Raw genomic sequence first — 13,014 nt, 5'->3', positions numbered from 1 at the left:
TGTAATTAAAATTCACTCTGTGCCACTTGGCTGTAGGGGACAATTTGTCAGCAGCACACTGATCTGACAGCACTTTAATCCAATTGGGGACAAGCTCGGAAATCCATTTATGTGGCATAAGAAAAAAAATCGACTGAGCAAAATTAAAAAACTAACCTATGACCTCTTTCGTCTAACTTTGGAGGAGTTTCCATGATGGTGTTCAGAGCTGGAATTTTATTTCACACCTCGAGGTCATATTGGTTCATTGCGTGCGTGTCCTTATCTTACTGTTGGTGTTTGTTTCCAATCTTAATTCAGTCACCGGGCCTCCTATGATGGACTGGACCGGACAGAAAAGGGAAAAAAAATACATATTTATGTGTCTTTTATGTTAGTACTTCAGAGGAATGTGTGAAAACCACTCCCGCTTTGAAGAAAAGTCTCAACTTTTGCGTTTTTCAGCAGTCAGAAAGTGCATTTTTCCCAAGCATTGATACTGCTGCATTTTTCTATCCCGCTGCCAAATTGAGTCCTCATTAGTAAGAATTCAGCTTAAAAGTTACCCTCAGATTTTACAGAAGAGCAGGTGGGTAGGGTTTTCTACAGAGATCTGCTATCTAAGATCCAATTGAAGGTTCAGTTTTGAAAAGCCAAACATATTTCCATAAATCTGCAGCTTCACAAAGGGCAGCAGGCCTTCAAGTGAAGTGAATCTAGCCTGGCTTAGCTAGACTGTATTCCCGTTATAAGGGATATACGGGAATACGGTCTAGCCCTCCTCCATTGACACATTTTGACAGGTTTTCAAGCTCCGAGCAGATCAGACCGAACCAATCAGAGCACCAGAGGCGGGAGTTAATGATGCGACCGCAACAGAGCGAGGTTTCTCTCGTGCGCTTTCCTCTTTTTTGCACGGGCTGAATTTGTCCTTAAAACCTCAACAAGAAGCAGCTCTTAAAGCTTTTCTTTTTAAAAAGGATATATTTTTAATTCCGGCAGGCTGTACGATAGAATGCGTAATGCTGCCCTCCACTGTTGAAAGGGAGAGCTTAGATTTCCTCAGGACCCCTGTACGGCGAAGGAAGCTGTTAAAACTACAAAACATCATGGCGGAAAGGCAATTGTTAGGTCGCTTAGTGATTGCATCACACATGTGTTACGCTGATTGGCTCTCTTCAATTCAAGCTGTGATCGGTAGTCCCGCCTCTGGGCTAGATTTGGTTCAATGGAGCAGTTCCAGACTGACTTTATGTGTATTTGTAATACACAATATAAAGGCTGTCTGGTCCCCAGGCAAAAGTGAATTTCTGTTTCTCTGAGGCCGAGTGAGAGGATAGCATCACCTCTGTCATTGAGTAAACCCTCCTTTAGCTACTCTCTACCACATAGTTCATCCAACAAACCTCCCAGAGTCATTTGTTGTAATTCAGATGATCAGCGCTGGAGAAACAATACATCTGCTTTGCTTCATCAGCTCCACTCCTACCTGCCCCTGCCATCTGCCTCATATTCTGTCTCACTCTCCGCGCTGTGATTGCTTCTTGTACTTTATTGCACTCGCCTGGCACCGGCGATCAATAGGCGTTCTCATTTTATTATGTCATTTGATCTAGTCACCTGCAGAGCTGGGTGACACCTGATCACATGGTATGATAGAACGATATTGATCGTGCCGCATGAATTACATCAGACTTGCCGCACTGGCACAGCACCAGCGCTGTCGGGGGCCCGGGTTGTTGGTGGGAAATTTACTACACTCAGGTTGGGAGTGCTGGAGTGCCAAGGGAGGAGGAGCATTAGACTCATTTAAAGACTGTCATCGAGGGGGTTCTGGTCGATGTCTGGATGTGTCCCGTAATGAAATGAGTGAAACAACAAAAGAAGATTGCAATTAGAGTGGAGGATAAATCAATATCAAGCTGAGAAGTGTTTTGATTACTTTTCCACAACTTCACTCAAGCATTCAAACGTGACGATAACTTCTGAGTTGGAAGTTATGTTGAAGAAAGAAAGAATTATCTCTTGTCCATGATGGCATTTTACAAACAGCTTCAAGTAATTATCTTTTCAGTGATTAGACTTTAATTTTTTAATTATTTTCCTTTTTTTTTTTTTTAAACACACTGACTATAACTGACTCATTTCTGTCTTTTGCAGGATAGTATGTGAGATGGATGCAGCTCTTGCAGACAGCAGACCTGGTCCGGTCCAGCTGTGTGTTGGCGAGTGCAGACCAGAACTCAGAGCTCGCTCCTCACAGCTGTACTCCTTTGTGGTATGGCTGCAATTACACCACATTGTTGTGTTTTCTGATATGAAACAACATTTTATAATACACCCTGTAGTCAATATAAGGCAAACAAAAGACCTGCGTACAACAGGAAACCTATAGATAGTTGAATAAAAAATGATTTGTTCTTGTGAATTAATTGTTCATGGGCCCAAGGACACATAATGATGTTCGCGTTGCCATGCCTACCAACAGCGCAATGAGGCAGCTCTACACATGCTTAATTGGTGTTTTAGACATAATATTCTTCCTAACATTTGAAGGGGTCTGCATTAGTGATCTTTGCAGGACTCTGGTTGTAGATGCTGTTTGTCTTTTAATTATCATAAGGTCATGAAGTTCGTATTACTTTATATGCTGATTTTATGTGAGTTTTTCTTGTGGCTGTATTTTGGTACAATAATAAGTGTTGAACAATTTAAGGTAGATTAAAATATGATAGAACAGTCAGGCAGGGTTATAAGAGAAGAGACATTTCCTCTCACAAATTAGGTTTCTATACCACTAAAATGCCCAGCTATGTTTGTGTTTTTTTCCCAGATTACTTTTTTTTTGCGACGTATCATAAATAGATTTCTGATCAAGGTATCTCCATTATTTGCAGTATTGTTTTCCACTCTTTTTCGACCAACCAATCACAGATTAGACTGGGAGGAGGTGTCGGCCTGGTGACCCAAAGAATGGAGAAGAAGCTTCAAACATTTTTTGGAACGGTGCACCCAAAACTTTATATCTTGGTCAGCTTTACTAAAACTAACTAAAACAGCAAGCGAAACATAACTGAAATCCAAAAATAATGCTGCCACGTGACTCGAGGACATCAGTCGTCCGTTGGAAACTTCTGTATTTGGCCACCATCAACCGTAACATAGAATTGGTGGCAAAACTATGTTTCTTTCAAATTGTAATTGAAAATGCAGTTCATTTGGACAGGAAGGCCATTTTTAGAGCACGTGATCATGAGACTGAAAGACAGAAAGGCAAATGAAGAAACAACTTGCTAAAATGGAGGTAAAAATAATGCACTCATTATCCCACACATATTTCCTTGTCTCTGTCATCAACCGTCTTGCCAACCTGTAGCTGATAGATAATCTACTTTCCTATTTGCGCTTTCTCACATCTTCACTGTTAGCACTCCCTGAACAATTAACAGCAGTCACTAATTACTACTCCTGTTTTCATAGTACCTGCTTTATCTTGCATGCTGGAAGTCACACCTAGCTGGCGCTTTTGAGTTTTGTCAGCGTGATGCTCTTGGCTCTGTAGTATGTCCTCATCTACTTTTTCTCACCAATGATACAACCGCTACTCTGGGAAGCCGTGGAATTCCTCGGAGATTACTTCACAGAGCCTAGAATTGGCACCACTTGCAGTTCCCCTGGATTGCAGGCCACCTAAAAAAAGGATACACAAACACAGAAGCGTTCTTCAGTTTCCCAACACAACCTGCTCCCTATGTGACCATGTAGGCAAAGGGGCAGCTTAAGTGGCATCATATTTGTGTTATTAGCTGTTTTTAAATTGTTGTTTTATAGTCGTGCAGATAGAGGTGTGTGTGTGTGTGCAGTTCTGCATGTGTGTTTCTCCATATGACGGGCCGTCTACTTGGATATTTCTCCATCTGTCTGTGTGACGGCAGCCTAGTTGCCTGCCGCTGTAAACACTAGTTATTTTCAGACTGTCTTTAAAAAGCTTCACTCAAACACAAACCAGCAATGCACAACATGCAGTAGTAGGATCTCTCGGGGCTCTGAGAGATCCTCTTTTCTCCCACCAGCACTGTACTCTGCAGCCATCGGCCTGGCAATGCGAACAACTGTAGTTTGCTGGGGATCTGTGATGATACGTGAAATTTTCAGGCGTTATCGCAGACGTGTTTCCCCGTTTACTGTGGAAAATATACATCTTTTAGTTTGCCTTTTGATCTCTTGCATTTACTTTTCCTTCTATTCCTTCCTTTTCTTTTTATACCACACTCACAGTCTGTCTCACCTCATCTCTGCATCTGTCTTTTTTTGTAGACTCCAACAGTCACAGGTCTTTCCCCGAGCAGAGGTCCTGAGTCTGGTGGCACCAAAGTAACCATAATGGGAGAAAACCTCGGTGCCGGCAGCAGCGTCAACGTTCAGTTTGGGAATCAGACATGCGAGTTCTTTGGGTGAGGCTTTCCTCTTTGCATTCATTTATAATGTAGACATTCTGTTATAAGCAAAAGTAATTTAATGTGCTACGACAGCCTGAATTATCAGGTTTCTGTTTAACACACATTATTCAAACGGAATGTTTTTTTTATGTACTTGCGCATTGTGATGAGGTGGGAGTGTACACTTTCAATGCAGTGCAAATGAAATGCAGAGTTATACAGTTTCAGCATTATAATATAAGATATATATTAAGGATTTAAACTAATCTACTCAATACGAATGCTGACAGTTGTCACCTACATCAAGTAAAAAGTCTAAAATCAATTGAAAGAATTCACGATCCATGCCTTTTTCTGTCATGCTTGCACTTTTTTTATATGTATTCAATTCTTTTTGCATTTTAATTTTGCAGCATCTACATTTAAGCCTTTAATATATACTGATAGTTTAAAAATGGTTTGACTGAGAGTTTCTTTAACTCCTGGCCCTTCAGCATACATCACTGTCAGATGTTGTTAGATATATGACATGCTGTGAGCAAATGAAAAACAAAGCCCCACAGAGTTCTTGTTCTAGAGATGATGTGCATTATTCCCATTAAATGAGCTGCTATATTTCATCGCTTTCTCTTTTTTTTCCCCCTTGATATTACTGCGAAGTCCCCCAAGGGAAAACCTCTCTTTCTCCCTCTATCAGAAACTTGTGTAAATCTTAATAAGGTTTTGATGACCTGCTGCATCAAACCTCAGAACAATGGCTTCAAGAAAAACCTTTCTTCCTCTTCATTCAGTCCCATGCATCTGATTCTCCTTCCATCTCTGTTTATCTATTCTACCCCGGCCCCCACCCCCCCACAAACCCCTAATTTTTATTCTCTCACTCTGGCGGCTTGCTTCCGTCTCTCTCCACCCATCCCCCCCTCTGTCTCTTAGTTGCTCCCACATGTCCTCTCTGTACTTTCCACTCCTGAAGGCACCTATTTTAAGCCCTGTCACAGTAGTCTGACTGTAATGTTGTAAGGTTGAGAAGCCAAGCCAGCTTTAATGAGATATGGGGGTAATTGCTAGTTTGCGCTTCTCCGCTGTACTCCTGGCATGGGAGGAAGAGGAGGACGGCCGGCTGTTCTGCTGCGAACTCTCCTCAGCTAATGAATTGGGACAAATTCGGGGCGTGTGCAGGTAGATCATGGAGTCTTGTAGAGGGAGGAGAAAGCACACTGTGAAAGCTCATACAAGTGGTGGAGGTCCTATTAGTTTGTGCGCACCATCTGCACCTGTGTTTATGCTGTGTTCTGGGTCGGATGATTACAGTGCAGGTAGAACAAACTGTACAATGCAATCTGTTGCTGTAGGTGGTGGTTTTTGCTGTGTTCCAGAATCATTATCGTCTTGCATTCAAAACAGTATCTTTATTTTGATCTTTCAAAACATGCATCTGTTTTCTTCACTCACGTAGCTTCTGATGCCTTTTCTTCCATGTTCATTCAGATTTATGTCAATCTTCTTCACTTGCAGACGGACAATGACGGAGATAGTGTGCTACTCTGCCCCTTCTGTGTCTGGGGTCGGCCCAGTTCAGATCAGCGTGAGCGTGGATCACGCCCAAATCAGGGAGAGCCTCACCTTCGAGTACATAGAAGATCCTACTGTCCAGCGCATCGAACCTGACTGGAGCATCGCTAGGTAGCCACATCTTCTGTTAATTGAACCTCATCCTCATCAGCAAACCTTGAGCTTCTTGTTGTGGCATTTCAAGATTGAACAAATAATCAAATTAGACAAATAGGATGTGTGAAGCAAATTTAAGAGCTAACAAAGATTAGATCGGAAGACCTAATATGTCAACTGAAGTTAAGAGTACACTAAATAATCCTGTGGAAAGCAGCAACCCGACTGAAGCCTGTGGAGCCCATATAAGGCATGGATCAGGAAGTTCATGCCCTCTATATGTCTGCTCTCGTGAGTTGAAACCTAGGGCACACTGAGCCAAGGAGAAATAATGCCAACCTAGCAGAAATAAAAAAGAGGAGGTGGTCTAACTTTTGATACGATTACTTCATGTGTAGTCTGATTGGGTTTTCAGACGATGGGTTGTGGCTTTCCAGAACAGAAGAAGTGTGTTAGAGGGAATTTTTTATAGGAATAAGAGATGATGTAGCGCTTTATGTAGTCAACTAAAATCTCAAGATTTTGCTCATGTTTGTTCTTACAGCCTCTGTATTGAATAAACATTATTCGCATCAGACTCTGAAGACTGCTTGAAAACTTTTTTTTTAAATTTTTGAACACTCCAAGTTTTGATCCAGAATTGATTTTTCACTATGTGTATGACAAAGCTGCCTGATCATCACTGGCCCTTAGCAGACAGACTAAGTCACAGCATTCTGACACCCAGACAAGCCTCATCCTGAGCTTTACAGTCAACCAGTCCAGGCCAGCGACAACAAACAGACATGAGTCAATGTTGCACTTTCAATTGCTGTTCAGTTCTCTTTCAATTAGTCTGGATCTGATAGAACAGCCACAGCTCACAGATTGGGGATGATGGACACTGTTGAGACCGCAATTCTCCGATCGAATGCAGCGTTGATCCATCTGTTGAGCATCGTTGGCAGATAGATACACGTACACTGTACACCACTAATTAAAAGGAAGAGAGGGATGAAGATTAAATGGTGGCTTACCAAAACAACGTGCTATCAGAGGTGTGAGTCCACAACAGATGGCATGGGCTTAGAGATGGAGTGCAGGGTAGGCTGCAGCAAAAACATGATGGAGCAAAGGGAATAGAGGGGAGAAATGAAGGGAGACACAGATAGGGAAGGACACCATGTCATCTGTTTTTGCTTTTTTTATGTACTCTTTGTTTATATGAAGAGAGAATAAACTGAATATCCAAGTATTTCTCTTTCAATCAACACAGTGCAACAACAATGCCCTCTACAGAGAGACAGGCTAGCTGAGTGTCTAATTTATTGAGCCTATAGATGGCACAGAATCTGTCTACAACACCTTATAATCTATCCATAGTGATACAGTACATTGAGTCTAGCCTGAGAGCATCTACCTAAATCCTGCAACAGCTCCTGATTCTTTATTCCGTGTGCCACACAGAGAGCTTCAGCAACACAAACAAATCCTCAACAACTGCAACCAGCTGCAGAAAGAGATGGACATCCAGCAGTTTTCCTCCTGCTTTGTTTGCATGCTTTGTTTGTGTGCTTTGTTTGTGCTGCTGTGTCCCGAGGACCAGGACCACCACCGCATCCTAAATAAGCCTGAGCTGTCTTGGTATTTAAAACACAAGTGAAATCACTTAAAATGCATCTCTAATCATCCTCCACTCCAGAGGCTATTACCTCCCAGAAGAAACTGAGCACGCAGTTTGATTTGATGCGTTTGTTTTCAACTGATGGTGAACATTTTGAAGAAGTACATCGGGGGTTAGAAAGTTTCGCAGACAATCGCCTTTGGATGACTTTTTTTCTTTGTTGTCTTCTCTCCAATGAAAAGAAGGCATTTGACAAACATGATTATTCAAATTTGTAAAATAAATTCTGCTTGCTTGTCTTTTCCCCACAGCGGTCATACGCCTCTGATGGTGACAGGAACCAATCTGGATGTGGTTCAAGAGCCCAGGATCCGGGTGAAATACGCTGGCCGAGAGTCTGTCAATGTAAGAACCACTATACTTCACCGCGCTCTATGAGTTCAGTTGCACATGAATACATACACATCTGGAATAATCCACACTAACTACCGGTAGGTCCAGCTTGACACGCTACAAGTAAGCTAAGTGATGTTGAGCTTGGGTAAAAAAGTGCCATCTCTTCACAGCCCCTCCAGCTCTCGATGCTTCTCTGACTTGTGCTTGAACCCTGTCTGCTTGACCATCGAGTGTGTAAATAATACAGCTGGCAGAGAGCAGTTAATGAAGAGTTTACTCTAAATTTTCCTCGCATTCCAACTCCCACCTACTAAGGCTGTGTTTTATTTACATGAGCCTCCTGACTCCTGAACAACATTTTCACTTGTTTGAGGAAAGATTTTCAAGCTATATACACATATTTCTGCGCCGACGGAGATAGATGGAAGACAGTCGAACTTGGGGAGGGCCGTAGGCGGGACAGTGGGGAGAATGTTGGAGGTGTGCATGATTGGAGGGCAAGGAGACTACTAATGGCTTTCAACGGAAGATTAACTGCAGTCAGAAGTCTTTGGTCAGCATAAAGAGCCCTTGTATAATCAAAGTCTTGGCTGCAGGAAATCGTTACAAATTACATTTGAGCCCCTGTCCTGAGGGTCTTTGTTTAATTAAGAGGATGGGATTTCCTCCATGTGGTCTGGGGTAAGGTGTGGGGAGGGCAGACGAATGGACTAAAGGGGAGTATGACGGATGAAGAGCGAGGACGATGGGAAATTAGATCAGCCGCAAAAAGTGCTACGCAACCAGTTCTGTGTGTCTCGTTGATATCTGAGCATCTTGTGTAAGATGTTTTCAGCATACACACACACACACACACACACACACACACACACTGCACTAACACAACATGATCTCAGAAAAAACACAACCTGACTTCCAATTGTGAACCATATGAGTTCACTTGCTACATAGACGTGTCTGTAGTAGCATAGAAAATTGAGAAACATACTGGAAGCGGTCTCAAACTCCAGCATATAGCTACCTAAATGTCATGCATTATTTATAGAATTTCAGAACATGTTGGTGTACACACAGGCATGCATACAACACAACATCATCAAAACGATGCCTCGTGTGCAGAATTCTACACAGAGTTGTCCCAACATGCCTCCTCTCTCTCTCTCTCTGCATCTCTACCTTTCTATCCCTGATGTTGGTAGTCTAAAATTGGCCTTAGGTGTCTGTTTAGCTTAGGGAATGTTTTCTTAATATAAATCATAACTCTGCCTGGGGGGTTTGTGCAACAGTGTTTCCCCATTTAAAAGCACCATTTCCCTAAAAAACCATTATGAGTCATGAAAGTCGTAATTACAAGCAGAAGACGGAGCCGTTCTGTTTCAAATTTAAAGAAGAGAAAGGAACAGTTGATGAGAGAAAGGGAGAGAGAGAGAGACCTGGCGAAATGGGATTTGACTTGTGTGGGTGCTGTGCTGTCTGATTTGTCAGCTTCCGACGCTTTGAAAGAGAGTTGTTCATCTCCACCCTGCCTTGTCTCCAACTCCCCACCTAGCGCCTTGCAAAAGACGACTGTGTCACCGTCTTGATTGCCCCCACAGCCACAGAGAATGAATTTCTATTAAATGCTAAGGTTACAATTACCCATCCTTCATCCCACCCTGCAGCCCCCTCTACTCCTTTCCCTTTTTGTCACTGGAGGAAGGCAAACAGCAGAGCAGCCTATAGCAATAAGAGCTGCTGTCTGTCAGCCAGCCTTCAAATGATCACCTGTCTCCCACTAAATTGCTTCTCTTCTCTCCCTCCCTTGTGTCACTTGCACAGATTCACAAAGAAGCCAGGAGAGAGAAAAAAAGACAATTTTCTTTGTGAAATGCTCTGTATCTGTCACCGGATTCACAATTGAAACATTTATCATGATCTTGATTAAAGCTAAAAGGGTTATTTTGCAGCCCCAGAACATTTCCCTGTCCCAGAAAGATTTCATCTACCACATTTGCCACACTTAAGATGCCTGGACTGAGTGTCAGGCTTGGCACATTGGGTGCATTTACAACCGCTGCTGATCATAGACTGTGTTGAGCATGGGTGTACCTATCACTTCTAGTCCAATCAGGCTGTCTGATCACTATGGGAGAGTGCCAATCAATGCCATAAGAAATGATAATGGGTGCTCAAAACTTACAATTTGCATGCTTGCAATGTTTTTTGTATTCAAAGCTGTACAAATGCGCCATAAATCTCCCCTCATCAGTTTTCAATGTCATGAGTGGTTCATTGATTGATCATGGCATCTTGAGAGTCCACAGCCTGGAGGGCTCGTGCTGTTCTTCTGTGACATCTTTTCTTTTTCATGCTGTTATTAATTTTAAAAGACAAAACGCCTCTTGTCAGCACATGAAGCAGTGGTTATTGATGATATTTGCAATTTGTCACACCCTTATCGTCTAAAAGAAATAGCTTTTCCCCCTTTCATAGAAACTCACATCTGAGAGTAACATTAAACTCCCAGCTCTGGCTCTACACTAGCTCAAATACCACGCAGAACTTGGATGGATGGATGGATCAGAGCTGAAGTTAGACTTAATGCCAGTATTAGCATTTGGTTGGAACAGCAGGCGGGCAGGAAAATAGACACAGTGTAGGAGTAACCAAGTATAGGAACAGCAGAGCAGTCAGTGACTAGCTATCAAATGGTAGCCTCCAGATGACCTTTGACTCTGTGAACCCCTCACATTTTTCCTACGCACCTCTCCATAGCTAGTCCATCTTATCGGCTCACTCTCTCCCTCAGTCTCTCTCACCGCTACTCTGGCCAGAGACCTTTGAATGATTGAGTGGGCTGTAGCCGCACAGTAGATCATGGTAATGTATTCAGCCAGAGGGGTTGGAGTGTTACTGCCTTAAAACACCCTGGCTCTATCCAACACTGGAGAAAGAAGACAGATGAGGCCAAGATTCCAATTATTTTCTCTTTCTGTTGACCTCAATTCACTTTATCAATGCTGTACAATGTGTAGCTTCTTTCGCCACATAGCCTAAAGGAAAAGATGTACTATTGCATACTCTGCATTTGACAATATACTCTTTTGTTTTTAATTTTGACATGATGGAGATAGAGTGAAAATACATGGGGTTGTTTGGAATCCGCACACGTACATGTACATGACCGCATATTGTTGCATTCTGCAGAGAAGTAGACGGAGGGGCAGAAAATAATCATGTAATTCAGTAGAGTATTTGGAAATCCAGTAATCCTTCTGTAGTGTAAACAGAATGCTCTATACACTAATAAAACATACTTAATATCTATCTGTTGAAACGCAGAAGTCATGCAGAGGTGTTGCGCTGTTTTGAAACAGAGCCATTACTGCTCCACCCAGAGAGAAACCCAAATATCCCACTTTCTTTATCAAATCCTACAATGCCCCATTTACCCATCTCTATTTACTCACTCATTGCTTTGGATTTGCCCACGTTTTCGCTCACTGCCACACAGCCTGAAAAACATCCCACATGATAGCAGCAGTTTTCTGTCCTGACAGCATTCAGCAAAAGAAAGGATTTATTTAAGACAGAGAGACAGGGAGAGAGGGAGAGAAGAGAGGAAGTGAGGACAGTGCAGAAAAAAAACCCCTACAGTATCCATCTCCGGCAGAGCAGATGGTAGTCAGAGCTTTAGTTGACTTGCAAATGCATTGCTGTTCCAACGTGACAGTCCCGAGGATGCTGCCGGAGCATCTGGGCCTGTCTATATAACATGTCACCATGCCAACAGTAAGAAAACAGCCCATATCAAACTTGGCTTGAACTGTTTTATCCATCAAACCTTTAGTACCCATATACTGATCATTAGTCCTGTTTGAGTGCCCTGTGCCACGCGGAGCTACGACCATATGGGCTTAGACACTTGACAGCAACAACAACCAGAATAGGCACATGGAAATCACTGTATGCAGTTCGCAAATTATGCTATATGAATGGAAAGCATTTACTTAAAAGATCTATTCCATGATGGTGCATTTACAATATGAAAAACAGAAGAATATTTATTTACAATCAGCTGCAATCTTTCTACACGGTAGTGAGTCATTGTTGCAATTTGAACAGCGCTGTTATCACACATTGTCCTACCAGTTAGCTCATTATACAGTCTTCACCTCCCTGAGAAAGTTTCCACTTTAAAGAAAATAACAATATTATGGCAAAGTGAAAACCGATTTTGGTGAAATTAAAAATGCAAAATGTTAAATAAATGCTTGCATAAGTATTCACCCCCTTCAAGTTTGATAGGTGCACCTTTGGTTGCAGTTGTTGCATCGAGCCTGTGTGGATTGGTCTCCATCGGCCTTGCACATCTGTACACTGTTATTTTATCCCACTCCTCTTTGCTAAAATGATAGATTCCATTGGAAATGTGGGTAAATACCCCTTTTCAAGTCCAGCCACAAATTCTCAATTGGATTGAAATTTGGGCTCAGCCCCTCCAGAACATTCGCCCTGTTGTCATTGATTTGCTGGAAAACAAATCTTTTCTTAAGTTGTGGTTATAATGCAGATTGTATCAGGTTGTCCTTCAGTTTGTACCTATACTTTGCTGCATTTAGTTTACACTCCATTGCCTGCTTCAGAGAAGCACCCCCACACTATGATGCTTCCACCACCATGCTTCATGATGAGGATGGCGTGTTTGTGGTGGTGTGCGGCGTTTGGTGCCAAACTTAATATTTAGTCTGATGACCAAAAAAGCTCGGTTTTAGTTACTTCAGACCAAAGAACCTTCTTCCAGCTGACTGAAGAGTCTTCTGCATCAGCTCTGGTGAACTTTGCTCTATATTTCTTGTGACCTTTTTTTTCCAACAGTGGCTTTATCTTTGCCACTCTCCCATTAAACTTTAACTGATGAAGAACAGACAACAGATGTGGTATGCATAG

The 13,014-nt window shown here is 42.3% G+C and overlaps 1 protein-coding gene across 1 annotated transcript in view; it reads left to right on the top strand.

The window, feature by feature from the left end:
- The window catches only part of plxna2 (plexin A2), a 149,632-nt gene that overhangs the window by 101,230 nt on the left and 35,388 nt on the right, over positions 1–13,014 (top strand). The window contains 4 exon segments of the mRNA XM_051949196.1: positions 2,140–2,257; positions 4,297–4,433; positions 5,934–6,101; positions 8,001–8,094. Of these exon segments, the coding sequence (XP_051805156.1) occupies positions 2,140–2,257; positions 4,297–4,433; positions 5,934–6,101; positions 8,001–8,094 (517 nt within the window).

Source organism: Acanthochromis polyacanthus, chromosome 6, assembly GCF_021347895.1.
Source record: "Acanthochromis polyacanthus isolate Apoly-LR-REF ecotype Palm Island chromosome 6, KAUST_Apoly_ChrSc, whole genome shotgun sequence".
Taxonomy (NCBI): domain Eukaryota; kingdom Metazoa; phylum Chordata; class Actinopteri; family Pomacentridae; genus Acanthochromis; species Acanthochromis polyacanthus.
This window is presented reverse-complemented; position numbering and strand designations above follow the sequence as displayed.